Source organism: Akebia trifoliata, chromosome 3, assembly GCF_017979445.1.
Source record: "Akebia trifoliata isolate Shusen 1 chromosome 3, ASM1797944v1, whole genome shotgun sequence".
Taxonomy (NCBI): Eukaryota; Viridiplantae; Streptophyta; class Magnoliopsida; order Ranunculales; family Lardizabalaceae; genus Akebia; species Akebia trifoliata.
The window spans coordinates 693,180-706,140 of record NC_141377.1 but is presented as its reverse complement, the minus strand read 5'-3'; the positions used below and the strand labels follow the sequence as shown (position 1 = coordinate 706,140).

General features: G+C 38.8%; 1 protein-coding gene across 7 annotated transcripts; it reads right to left on the bottom strand.

Moving 5' to 3' along the window:
• Positions 1-1,068: 1,068 nt before the first annotated feature.
• LOC147405332 (auxin response factor 2B-like) lies at positions 1,069-11,877 on the bottom strand. 7 transcript variants are annotated; one of them, XM_086433071.1, is made up of 18 exons: positions 11,673-11,876; positions 11,415-11,570; positions 11,188-11,300; positions 10,861-10,956; positions 10,667-10,723; positions 10,419-10,574; positions 10,243-10,327; positions 7,383-7,473; positions 7,133-7,297; positions 6,667-6,786; positions 6,466-6,541; positions 6,223-6,391; positions 5,197-6,122; positions 4,899-5,089; positions 4,540-4,747; positions 2,653-4,286; positions 1,557-1,760; positions 1,069-1,247 (listed from the first exon to the last, which is right to left on the bottom strand). In XM_086433071.1, exons 2-15 carry the CDS (start codon positions 11,566-11,568, stop codon positions 4,567-4,569), a joined length of 2,580 nt encoding a protein of 859 aa, XP_086289197.1. In that variant the 5' UTR covers positions 11,569-11,570; positions 11,673-11,876; the 3' UTR covers positions 1,069-1,247; positions 1,557-1,760; positions 2,653-4,286; positions 4,540-4,566. The 7 variants fall into 7 exon arrangements, with proteins under 7 accessions (XP_086289197.1, XP_086289198.1, XP_086289199.1 ...); XM_086433072.1 differs by lacking the exon at positions 2,653-4,286 and having other exon boundaries at positions 11,673-11,877; XM_086433073.1 differs by lacking the exon at positions 2,653-4,286 and having other exon boundaries at positions 1,557-1,748; positions 11,673-11,877.
• Between the last annotated feature and the right edge of the window lie 1,084 nt (positions 11,878-12,961).

Here is a 12,961-nt window from a genome sequence, read left to right as displayed (position 1 = left end):
TGACAATCCAACATTAGAACCTTCTAGCTTCCATGAAAAAAACTCATATTCAAAAAGTAAAATTCTTTAGAAAAATCTGTTTTGGATGTCATCCAAGACATTGAAAACGGAATGACTACAAACTCCCAAATTTAAAATTAAAATTCAAACGTGAAAATTAACTTTTTTTTCTAATTTTTTTTCCTGAGTTTTTAAAATACTGTCCTCTACGACTCTGTGGCTTTGGATCATGTTTTAGGGTGCCACAATGTGAGATAAGATTTGAAATCTTGCTAAGTAAAGTAAGCCTAATTTTTCAATTTACCCAATTGAAGCTTTTGCTCAAACTTTTATTTAAATCTGAGTTAAAATTTGTATCATGGCTGAAGATGCTCTAATATATGTTTTTTTTTTCTTTTATCAAACATGAAGGAAATTTTTTTGTTGTTTCCAACTACAAAGCATCGACAACGACATTTATTTATAATCATGAAACATGCAAGGGCATCTCCAATTTCCTATAGATTGTTATTCTTGATGGCTAACTTCCATTTCTACTAGATGGGAGAGGCTGATCAATGAATAATTATAGAGGAATCAAGGAAGACGAGTTAACTAGAAGAAACAGTCACTTGTACATTTCTCGATGCGTTGGAGCATGAATGTAAACTAACAATGCTCAAGAGGATCTTTGTCCGACATAAGTCACCATGTTGTTTTCCATTCAAGGGTGGTTCTAATTAAAACTGTTTGATAAATCACGTCACATTATCACACAACATCGAATTCTAAGATTTGCAACAATTTGCTATGTTCGGCTCTTGTAGAACATATGATCTTCACAAAGGTGATGGATACCATATTTAATACTTTTTTTTTCCTTCAGTTTTAGTATGGAACATAGTTTCAAAACTCGTCCGAGACGGAGACGTATCGCCCGAGTTGTCTCCGTATGTATCGGACAAGATTTAAAACCCCAGGTTCATTTTTCTCATTGTTGAATGAGATGTCTCAAAACGTATTGGAAAACTCGTCCGAGAAATGAACCGAGATTTAAAACCATGGATTGGAAGGTTGAGCATTAATTCAAGTATAAAGCAAAAAAGTGTTTTATGAAAAAATATTTACACAATAGCAGAGACATTGACTGGAACATAGATGTGATTGATACTGCAACGTGAGATCAGAGAAGTAGCACACTCATGAACACATCAACACCAACCCAAATAGCTTTCCCACAATCTTCTAAACCAGATGCTTACAAAAACCTGATCAATGAGAGAAAAAAATCAATTTAGACGATAAATGCAAACAAAGGCTACAACCTATAAATCCAAATGTGAAGGGAAATTGTGAAAAGTCCCTTCTCACTAACCACCTATAACCCATCGAAACAGATAAATCAACAAGTGCATAGCTTGAACGATGCCATACACGTTAAAAGAGATAATTTAAGAAAATCCAATTTCTATTGCATCTACAATTTATGTATCCAATTGACGTGAAATTAACGAAGTTTTTTATCATAACATGAGGATCAAACAATACTCTGATTATTTTTTAACATGGAAACTTACCAACCATGCCAGCCATGTGAGGAAACCAAGTAGTTTTTGGGGATAGTCGCATACTTATGGAGAAGAGATTTTGTTTCTTTAGCTCCCGTTCTTTCATCTATCACCAGGCTTTCCTTGTTCATCAGATTCATACTCCCCGAGTTCATCTTCTGGACCTCCTCTTTAGCATAAATGGAGATCTTGCGAACCATTCTACAAAATTCCCTAATTTACACACATCACCATTGGAATAAACAAACTCTAGTCTAGAAGTATGATCATACTGTTAAGAAAAGTATTAAATGGAGATCAAAGATGCAGAAAATGACCCAAAGACGGTTAAATATTTATTAATTACAAAAAAGATTATATACTATCCAGCATTTTAATAACTTGTTGGGCAGCCCAACGAATTAAGAGTTTTTTAGAAGATAATGGGCAATTCAACTCGCTGGACAGTCCAACATTTTAACCTATACATGGTTTTAAAACGTTGGACAGTCCACTGAGTTGTGGTGTCACTCATCCGGGAATGCATCTAGGCACTGACACGTGGTTGCCACGTGCAAACTCAACATGAAACTTCAAAAGGATCACATGTTACAATCTTTGGCTAAAACTACATAAAAGGAACAATTGATGGCAAAGGATGCAACAAAAAACAAAGAAAGATATGGTTACTCTTACCAAATTTCCACCGACTCAATCATTAGCATAATGGAAGATACATTGAAACTAAAACTTAGGAGCATAGATCGATTTTAGGAGAGAATAGAAGAACAACTGCATAGTAAGATTTAGCGCACACACAAAAATCGTCATCATTGAAGCCTCATCACAAATACACAAGCTAGACAACAAAAAAAAAAAAAAATCACCCTCTTCTCATTCAATTATACTTAAAACTGTTTAATGACAAAAATCAACATGATCAAATAATCACTCAGCATCGAATTCCACGACAATGCAGCAAGGACTTCTCCCATTGGTGTACAAAGACAAAAAAATTATGAAAGAACAGGAATATAAACTTTGTACATAGATGATTGAGAATGAAAGGTGTGATCAGTGAAAGCATCAAAGAAACTGTAAACCAAAAAAGTTCTGAACTACTTACTTCCAATTGTTGCAGAGATGGGGCTCACTCTTGATCGCATCTATAATTAGGTTACCCAAGCCAAATGGCCCTCCCACAATCTTTTTTTTTGGTAAGTGTAATATATTGATAAAGAAGAGAAAACAAAGTACAATGAGACTGAGGAAGCCTCTCAAAGAGCCACAAAACAAAGAAAAGCTAAAGCATCAATGATTACATAAAGAGTTCCATCTAAAGACAAAGTCATCAAAAGTAGTCCCCTCAAACTCTATGTTCTGTTTCGACCATAAGTACAACAAGCCCAAGATCTCCAAGAAGCTGCCATGAACGCTTCTCATCTTACTATTGAAGACCCTATTATTTCTTTGCTCCACAATCTTCTCAAGCACAAGCATCCAAAACCTACTCAATATTCTTTGCCCATGTCGCTTTATGTTGTACTCTTTCTTACCTTGGCCTTATCGGCGGACCTACTCTTGCTGACCAATGAGCCGGTATTTAGGCCTTAATGCTCTTATTGCTTTTACCGGACTACCGCTTGCTTCCTGTGCTTGTCTCACTACCGCTTCCTGCTAGCTAGTCAATGAAAAGGTTGACCTGTCTTCTTAGCGAACTCTTCTGACTACTTTACCCGAGATCACTGCTTGCTTGCCTATGCTTGCTGCTTCTTGCTTGCCTTATTTGGCCTGCTCTGCTCCCCTTACCACTTCCTGCTCTAACCCGTCTTCTGACCCATATGCTTGCTACTTTGGCTACTCTTATCGGCCGACTACTGCTTCTTGCTGTTACCGCTTCCTGTGCAGCTAGAGAGAAAATATCACTTGACGATTAATGCTCTTTTCCTTACACAGACAACGTATAATCCCAAATCAGAAGAAATTGTAAGACCTTCCTTCTCATTGACTTAAGCCCCATCAAAAAAATCTGTGTAATATGTTACATGCATGTATGAACAAACTTTTTTTTTTTTTGGTAAGTAAAAATTTTATTTAAAAAAAGGGACGAGATGGCCCTGAAGTACAAACTTATCAGAAAAGATGTGAGAGCCACTTAGGCCTCCTCTATATTACAAACCATATCCCACTTAACAACGAAATCCTCAAAGAAGATTCCGTTAAAAACCCAAAAGAATAAAAGACCCAAAATGAACAATAATAGGTTGTGAATCACAAGTTCTTTCCCCTAAAAAATGCGTCTATTTCTCTCCTTCCAAATTCCCAACAAATGGCGAAGAGGTGAGGCTCCGAAGGATCCATTTCGAACCTCTGAAAGAATTACCCCACGATCCCCAAGTCTGAAAAAGCTCATTGATCGACCTCAATAAACAGTCCTTCAAATTGAAGAGGCCGAGAAAATGAACCCAAACCTCGTGAACAAGATCACAGTGAATGAACAAATGATTTGCCATCTCCCCCTCCCTTGAGCATAAGAAGCAACCGTTCGGGGTTTGAAGACCTCTCTTGATTAACTAATCCAATGTGATGACTTTCTCCAACGAAGCTCGCCACACAAGAACAGAAATCTTAGAGGGAACTTTTACAACCCAAACAAAAGGGGCTGGGAAGGTGAAGTTGGAAGAGGGAAGTTCCGTAGCGCACATAGACCTCACCAAGTAAATCCCATCTCTAGTGCCATCCCTACGCATAATATCAACCCTGTCCTCGCATACATCAATAAGTGCTTACTGTTTGAGTCAGAATGATGCAGGACACCTTAATATACAGTACTACAGAAAATTTAAGCAGCTCTGATTTCCATTGCATCATACACATCAATAATTTTGTTTTTGGAATGGATACCTCTAATCCAAACTAAATGAAATCGGTGAAGTTTTAGTCATAAGGAGAAGACCAAAGAATGCTTGAGTATGTCTCTAGTTGGTAACAGAGAGGGTGTCTGGCAACTTACCAACCACACCAGCCATGTGAGGTAAACCTAGCAATTTTTGGGAGTAGCTTCTTGAGTATGCAGTGGAGATTTTGTTTCGTTAGCACCTATTCTTTCATCCGTCACAACCAGGTTTTCCTCATCCTTCCGATTGAGACTCCCTGGGTTCATCTTCTGGACCTCCTCTTTGGTATAGATGATGATCTTGCGAACCATGCCGCAAAATTCCCTGGTTTACACATGAACACACAACTAATTTTAAGTAAAGTAAATGGATAAACCTTGACCATTGGAATAAACTCTTGTCTAGGATCATAATGTTTAGAAAGGCCAGTAATGGAGATAAAAGATAGGGAATGTAAGGGCACTTCAGCACTTACTGCCAGGGGTCATCTCCAACAAGCATCATATCACCCTCATTATCTGTATAGACAACGAGCCAATTTTTGTTGGGGGCCATCAATTCACCGTTAAACTCAAACATTAGGTCTAACACAGAGATCAGTTCATCATAATCATTGAATTTGGTAAGGTCCACAGACCTCCCAAGAGCAATCCCCTGCTTGTGAACCTGAAACCAACAGATAAATTCTTGATGTAATATTCCAAAATCTAAAGAAGACTAACCATTACATTCCCAGAAATAAAAAAGTAACAACTGGGACAGAAGGGAAAAACCTTAGTGCAACTCCTGGATGGACCACCCAAATATCTGCTCAGAACATCTCTTGAGTGGTGCTGGGAACATTGAAATGGTTTCTCCTGTTCAGTAGCTGCAACGGCAGTACCTGTCAACTTTGAACCCTTCGATTGTTCAGACTGTTGGTCCGATTCTAAAGACTGTGAGTGATGCAACAAATGGTTATGACCTCCTGGCTCACATGCTCCATTTGTATGAGATGTTAGTGGTTCCGACACCATTGGGTTTCTAATGAGGGGAAAACCAAATAGCATGCAATTACCATCGGCCTTGGATTTTAACTCCTCATGTTGCTGTAATGAGGCAGGATTTGGTCTTAATCCACTTGGATGAGGTTGAACCTCACATTGAGGCGGCAGCAGAGGCATCAACCAGTTTCCTGGATTCTGCTCAAATCTGAGATTCTGCATCTCCGTATACCCATTCAACCCACTATGTCTAATGGTTTCTGGATTCTGTGCCCTCATGTAAGAGTCTGACATGTTTATTGTGGAGCCCAAAGATGTCACGGGCATCAAGTCACAAAGCAAGTTAGATTTGGCTTGCAAGCTCTGAAAATGCATCTTCAATGGACTATCATCATCTAGGGTTTGGGTTTGGTCAGAAAAGCGAGGGCAGAGCGCACGAGGGGAGTCTGGGGGGATTCCAAAACCTGACAACAGATCAGCATATGTTGCCTCATACTTCCCTAGAGGAACCCACTCTGATCCATATCTTCTCTGACTAGAAACCATATCCATCTTCTCACCATCTTGCAAAGAAGCCCATACAACAGGCTTTAGAGCATTGTCTGACTCGTTATTTTCAGCAAAATTGCCTCTCACAGTCGAGATTTCTGGACCTTGCAAGACCCTTGTAAAATCATTTACTGGTGTAGGATCTGTTGTGACTATAGATGAACCTACTACATAAATGAAAAAAGATTTAGAACCTATTTAACTACTACACTATCCATGAAATAAATGTGGGGAAAGTGGATTAAAATATGCAATCCAAGTAGTTACCTTCCCTAGGGAGAACAGAGGAATCAGGAGAGAAAGGCACCATGTTTCCACGGGGCCTTTTTGGTCTCGGCAAAGGAAGTGGATTCAGTGCAGGAGACAAAGCGGGTGGTTCTACTTTCCAAGGAGAAATCCTTTCTGGGTGAGAAACAGAAGTTTCATCCCATCGCACCTAGACCAAATGGGGATAGAGCATTTCAGCATACTTCAGTAACAAAACGTAGAAAAAGCACCATAAGATACTACCTTGAGGCATCTCCATTTTGATTGAGGCCAACTCTTAGGATCAGCATCTCCAATTCCAACTATGGTGCCGGTAAACCTTCCACAGACCAGAAAAAGAATTATTGTGGGATTGACACTATAAGTTGTAGAATACAAAGGAAGTCGCAGAGATGGTGTAGCCAGAATGCAAGAGTTGATACTTTCAAGGTGCAGGAATCATACCTCTGCTCAGGAGCTTCTTCACCTTCAAACCTCATTTTAAACCTCATGCCGATAGAATGATTGTTCTTAACTGATTCCATATATTGATCAAATGGAATAATAAACTCGGCAGGGCTGGTCCTGTAAAGTTTAAAAGAACATTTTAGATCAAAGAACGTGTAAACTACAATACAAGCAAAATACTTATAGAAAGCATTCCACCATATAAATATATAATTAAACCAGCCTTTCTTGCATGATTCTATTGTAAATAAATGGACTCGACCAAATGTAAATTACATATTGAAAACATTTCAGTATCACAGATACATGCCAAGCAGATAATTTTCAACTCCATGACACATGTAAAAATGGTCAGATATCATCTAAGTCTTTTAGCAAAAATTTGGGATCTGCTACGTGGTTCGATATCATGTAAATTTTAATTCAATGATAGAAAAGAAATGAAACAAGATAAAATGCAAACCTTGGTTTATAATAGACGGTGAACATGGTTCCTGTCGAGATGGCATGCCCTGCTGTTGCAAGGACACCAAGGTGCATGCTGTGACTAGAGATGACTGAAGATGGAACATTATTCTGCTGTCTCATAGCACGTCTTACCCCAACACGAAGTTCCCCGTTTTCACCTCTAAAAACCACAAATCAGCACCATATCAAACATGAATTGGAATTTGGTGCCACAAGAAGCGAAGGGTGTGGAGTAGATAACAAACCTGAGAAAAATAAATGCATCCCCTGCATTAAGCTTTTTGGAGCTAACAAAGACACTCCAACCACTTTGAAGCAAGTGCCTCCTTGGTTGACCTGGAAATCTCAAAACATATATAAAATTTAAAATATGAAAAGGAGTTGATGTTGCTAAATAAAAAAGAAAGTAGTTTCACAACTGCAATTGACATGTACCATTAAGCAAAAAATATTTAGTTAGGGACAAGGTTATATTTAGACAAGAAAGCACCCTGATAATAAAATTTAACAAGATTAACCATTCTATCACTTTATTCATGAAACTTCATAGACTGAAAGGTGGCACATAGACCATTTCTGAGCAAGCAATCTTGCCCCACATGAAAAATGAAACTTTGATGCGATTGTTTTGAAACATGCAATAAACCATCTAATATCACAAGGAGATAATCAGGGGTAAACTAGAAAACCTAAGGATCTCCAAATCCAATAAGTTCAAATCAGAGTATGAATAGAAATGAATGGTAGGTAATCGAATTACATATGCAGATGAAGGTTTCGGCTTGCTAAGTTGGTTAAAGTTTGTGGGTGACTGGGCGGTAATGCCACAACACGGGTGTGGATACCACTTTTGTCCCTACCTAAGATTGCACCATGTGTCCTATGAGCTGATGATGCCTTGCACCTCAAGCCAAGTCTGAATTGTAGATGTCTTATTTATCTTGTCTAAGGATCATTATACATTTCCTCAGATTTTGCAACAAGGAGGTTTTTTTGGGCTTCTACTACTCGTGATATGCAAACTTCCTTTGAGATGAACCCTTCCTTGATCTGACGGTCGTCTTGTTGTTGAGGCTGCTTTGCTTCGTTGATCCCTTGAGGTGACTTCAACGGAAGAAGGTGAGAAGGAGAATAAGGAGAAGGAGGCGGCGATGATGCCTACCAATGAGTCTCCGACGATAAAGTCAGTAACATGGAGGAAAATGTCAAAAAGGAGAAATGAAAACAGTAGAAGATGATGAATAGTGTAAATTGTAGAGAGTGGTGAGTGTTTGAAGAGAGACAAAATTCAGGTTCTGAACCCCCTCTCTATCTTTGAGGGTTTTTATAGATGAAATTTTAGGGACATGTGTAACCACATGATAAATCCACATCATATGTCAGCTGACTATTAAATTGGTTAGAGGTTGTTGACTTTGCCCTTGCCCTTGAAAATTGTGCCCACGTCTCATTAATGTTACCACTTGAGTTGAATTAGTAGTGTCTCAATATATTTAATGCAGGACTGGTATAGTAAGATATCATTGTTTGGGGATAGGTGAGTCAGAGAATGTCTTTTCTAAATACTTCTGACAAGTACTTCTAAATATCACATTAAATGTATAGATTTGGCTAAAGGGAAAGCTCAAATTTCCTTAAATTCCTAGTTTATATATGCTAGACACTCAAGCCGAGCTTAGTGTAAACCTAAGTAATGATTGGATTAGTGCACAACTTGGTTGCCTTAATTCTTGCTTGACCGAGCTGAGTAGAAATTCAAGCTGAGACTTGGGATGGGATCATTTCCACTAGCGTGCACAACTTTTACCGAGTTTCATGACTTTTCTTGTGTTGATTGGGCGGGTGTCTCTTAACTGAGAGCCTTTGTTTTGGCGATGACTGGGCTCGTCATTCTTCTAATAGCAATAGTCGATATAAAAAATTCAGCGACATGTAGTAATTAATTCTGAAAAGAAGAACATAACATATAGATCGGGTTCTGTATAACTCATAGACAATCATCGGCTCTTTGGACACGTGTCTCAATCTTAGGTGGGTACAAAAATGGTCTCCACACCAACCATTGTGTCAAAAGGAACACCAAATTAAGTTGGTATGAGGGTAGAGACTCCAATTTGGAGGTGTTATCCCAATCAACATGGTAAAAGCCTTACGTCCAAATAGAAATTAGTCCAACCAAGGCTCGGATCTTCATTCAACTCGGCCTAACCAACCCTTGTATAACCAAATAACGCCTTGAATCCAACATAAATTCGGATCTTCATCCAGCTCGAACTGATTAGAAACATAATAAGCTAAAACATTAAAATCAATCTGAACACTCATCTCATGAAAATCTACACATTAAATATGATATCTCAAAGTACTTATCAATGAAAGTTAAAAAAAGACCTTCTCTGACTAACCTATCCTCAAACAGTGAAATCTCACCAACTATTTATTAATTGTATTGAGACACTTACTAATCCAACTCAAGTGTGAGCATTAACAAGACGTGAGCACATTTCCCCAAAGACAAAGTCAACAACCCCTATCCAACTCAACCACCAGTTGGAAGATGACCTGGACCTATCACATGGTGACACATTTTTCTAGAAACTCAACTATAAAAACCCCTCGAAGACATAAAGAGGGTTCAGAATCTAAATCTCATCCAAGAGACACCATTCTCACTCCTCATCCTCCTACAATTCACTATTCATCATCTCCTCCACCTTCACTTCTCTATTCTCTCATTGTTATTGATTCGACCATCCAAAAATCTTTGGCAGGCACCACACCGACGCCCCCACCTTTTCTCCTCTTCCTATTCAACCATTGTAGAAGTTTCCCTTGAAGTCAGTGGAAGAAACGAGCGTTGATCAAGAGTAAAGTAATGTTTAGATCAATCCAAGGCTGATCTAGGAAGCATCATCAAGATCTTGAGGAAGAATATCCGTTATCAAGGTTAGTACACAAATCTCGAGGAGTAGAAGACCAAAAAAGCCTCCACAACGAGTACAAAACTCGCCTTCACCTACTAATTACTGACCACTAGCCTTGCTTGTCTAGCAAATAAAATAAATAACATGTTACGACACCATAGGAAAGGAAAATATTTACTACCCCGGAATATATGGCGGAACCTCCACTCAATTCCATGCAAATCCTTCGCTACCAACTCCTGCGTCGGTGGTTGTCGGCGCATGTCCTGTTAAAGATAAGGTAAGAACCAAAATCAGAGACATTTTCAAATTGAGTGAACCTAGAGAGTGGAGAAAATGAAAAAGAACAATCCTAACCAATGGTGGTAAGCATTCATCCGCGTGACGTCTCAATACGGAGAACCCTCCATGGGTGCTTGTATCAGAGGCTGTCAAAGTCTTACAAAAGGAATGAACAAGAGGGCAGGGTGGGGGAGGAGACACCGGCTCCTTCTCCACTGAATTCTCATCTTGCTGGTAAAAAGCAATTCAAGATAGTTAGGATTTTTATTATACGCAAATTTTAATATGAGAATACCACCAAAAACCCCAAAAGGGAGGCATACATTTGCTTCAGGTAGCAACGTGATTTGTGCAAAAACCTCGTCGGTATCTGGTTCAGCCTACAGAGAATAAATACTCCATTAATACCAAGAGATCAATAAAGCATTAATCATCCCAAAGCACTACTTTCAGAGTGACCTAAACATGAAAACCCTAAGAACCCTTATCACTAGAAGGGTTGAGATTGAAGCAGTACCTTCAATTCGACGTTCATCACACGGCAGAGGATTTTCGAAGGAAGGTGATAAACTGGCATCTGCTGATCAGAGAACTGATTCATCGATGCTTCGACCTGGGTCGGAATAAAAATTAACAATATTAATATCTTTTTTAAACAAAAAATTTCTAGAAAACAAAAACCCAAATTCAAACCTGCAAAAGCCCTCTAAAGCTAATCAATCAAAAAATCATCTATTTTCATAGAATATAATTGCCCAAAAACATGCATCATTTGCAACAACAAAATGAGAATTCTGCACTTTAGAAGAACAAAGAGACCGCAAATATTCTGAAACAAACATACCTGCTCAATATGTCCCTGAGGAAAATAGAAAACTCGATCTCCTTGGCGAGGAACCGTCGTAAGAGGACCAGCACAAGCGTGCCAAAGCTCTGTGTAAAGCGCTTCTTCTGAATCTATAACATTAAAAAATACACAAATTTTACAGAAATCAAAACTAGATCCCTTCAACCATACTAGAAACTCTCTTCTACCGTATTTAAAAAACAACAACAACAACAAGAACTAACCAGATTTACCTGCTAAACTCGAATGACCTCTCGGCGCTTCTGTAACCCCATCTCTAGCCATTCTTCCATCTTTAGAATCACTGCAACTCGAAGAAAAGGTCTCTCCACAGCCGTTAAAGAAATTTCCCTTTATAGAAACCTCTGAAGAAGCCATTTCTGCAAAATTTCAACACAGATCTCTCATCTGAATCTCCTACAATCAATAACGAAATCCAAAACCCTAACAATTTCAACAACGAAACAAGAAGAAAATTGTACCTAACGGGCGATCAAAGAACCCTAATTTCGCAAATATCGTCCACCAGACAATCCTCTTCTGAAAACCTAACTTGGAATCTCGATCTTCTATCCTTCTCTGCAAGCGACGTCTCTCGATTTAACTATTTTTTCGATCTCTTTCTTCTTATCTCCGTAACTTTCTCTCTCTTCTGCAACTCTCTCAGCTAACATGCCCATCTGTCACAACCATTGTACAGTCCTCTTGAATGCGAGACCTGAACCGCGGGGTCCAACTCTGCATCCAAACCGGAAAACCGGTCTAACCGGTTTATTACTCGGGTTAACTAGTAAACGAAAACGACACGCTAGTATCAATTAAGGCGGCTGAGTGGAATCATTCTAACGTCGTTATGTATTTGTACACGTGTCATATTTTCATTTGAAATACTACTTAACGCCGTTTGAAAAGTTAAGGGTTTGATTGTCGTGCAATTAGGAGGCAGAGCTGTGTCATTAACTACAGTTACTTTTTTTTTGTTATAAGGACACGTGTCGTTGAAATAGAATCTGACTCTTGCCAGCGCTGTAGGACGATACTATAGTCTATAGCTATACCACCACGCGTCAGTATACGAGATATTTTGGATTCTCGTCTCATTTTCTCTTTTGTGATAAAAAAACGAAAAGTATGATGAGATGTTAATAGTTTCGCGAGAAGTCAATATATCGTAATGACAGAGTGCACGTGTTCAAGCGTTCCTTGGTTGGGAGAAAGCGTACCAAGAGTAAGTTAGTGGGGCCCACGGTATTGTCTTTGCGTAGGTGTGTATCGTCCAAAGCAACAGGAATCTTTGTCCTCGAAAAGTTAGTAAAATATTACTATTCTTTGGTTCTAATCGTTACCATCTCGTCTCGTCCACGAACGAGACCGAGTCGTCTCGGAAGAAATATCCGATTTATTTGAGTCGTCTCGGTTGATATTTTTAAAAATGCTTTAGAATCAGAGCAAACCATGTCTTTGAAATGACTTATCAAATCATCTCATTAGTGGACGATACCAAGACAACTCGGAAGAGTCGTCTCGATATCGAACGAGATTTAGGGACATGATTGTTATTGTATGGGACGTAAGCCTAGCATTCAGCATGGTGAGTTTCGCTCGTCCATCCACTAATATCGAGTTAACGTATCATTTAGTTAGATGAGTCAAATCGTTATTCCACTATATATTAGTTTGAAATCCAAATCATCTATAGTAAGACAAAGCTCTCAGCCTGAGCTCAAGTCAATTCGACCATCAAACCGAAGCTCATTAACCCAAGTTCAAT

Bases quoted from the DNA above. Each gene is read 5' to 3' on its own strand.
- LOC147405332 (XM_086433072.1), bottom strand. From the start codon at position 11,568: ATGGCTTCTTCAGAGGTTTCTATAAAGGGAAATTTCTTTAACGGCTGT. The intron at 6,787-7,132 runs GTTTGCATTTTA...TAAACTTTACAG, and splicing joins ACCGTCTATTATAAACCAAG to GACCAGCCCTGCCGAGTTTA. The intron at 4,748-4,898 runs GTAAGTGCTGAA...TGTGTAAACCAG, and splicing joins GTTGGAGATGACCCCTGGCA to GGAATTTTGCGGCATGGTTC.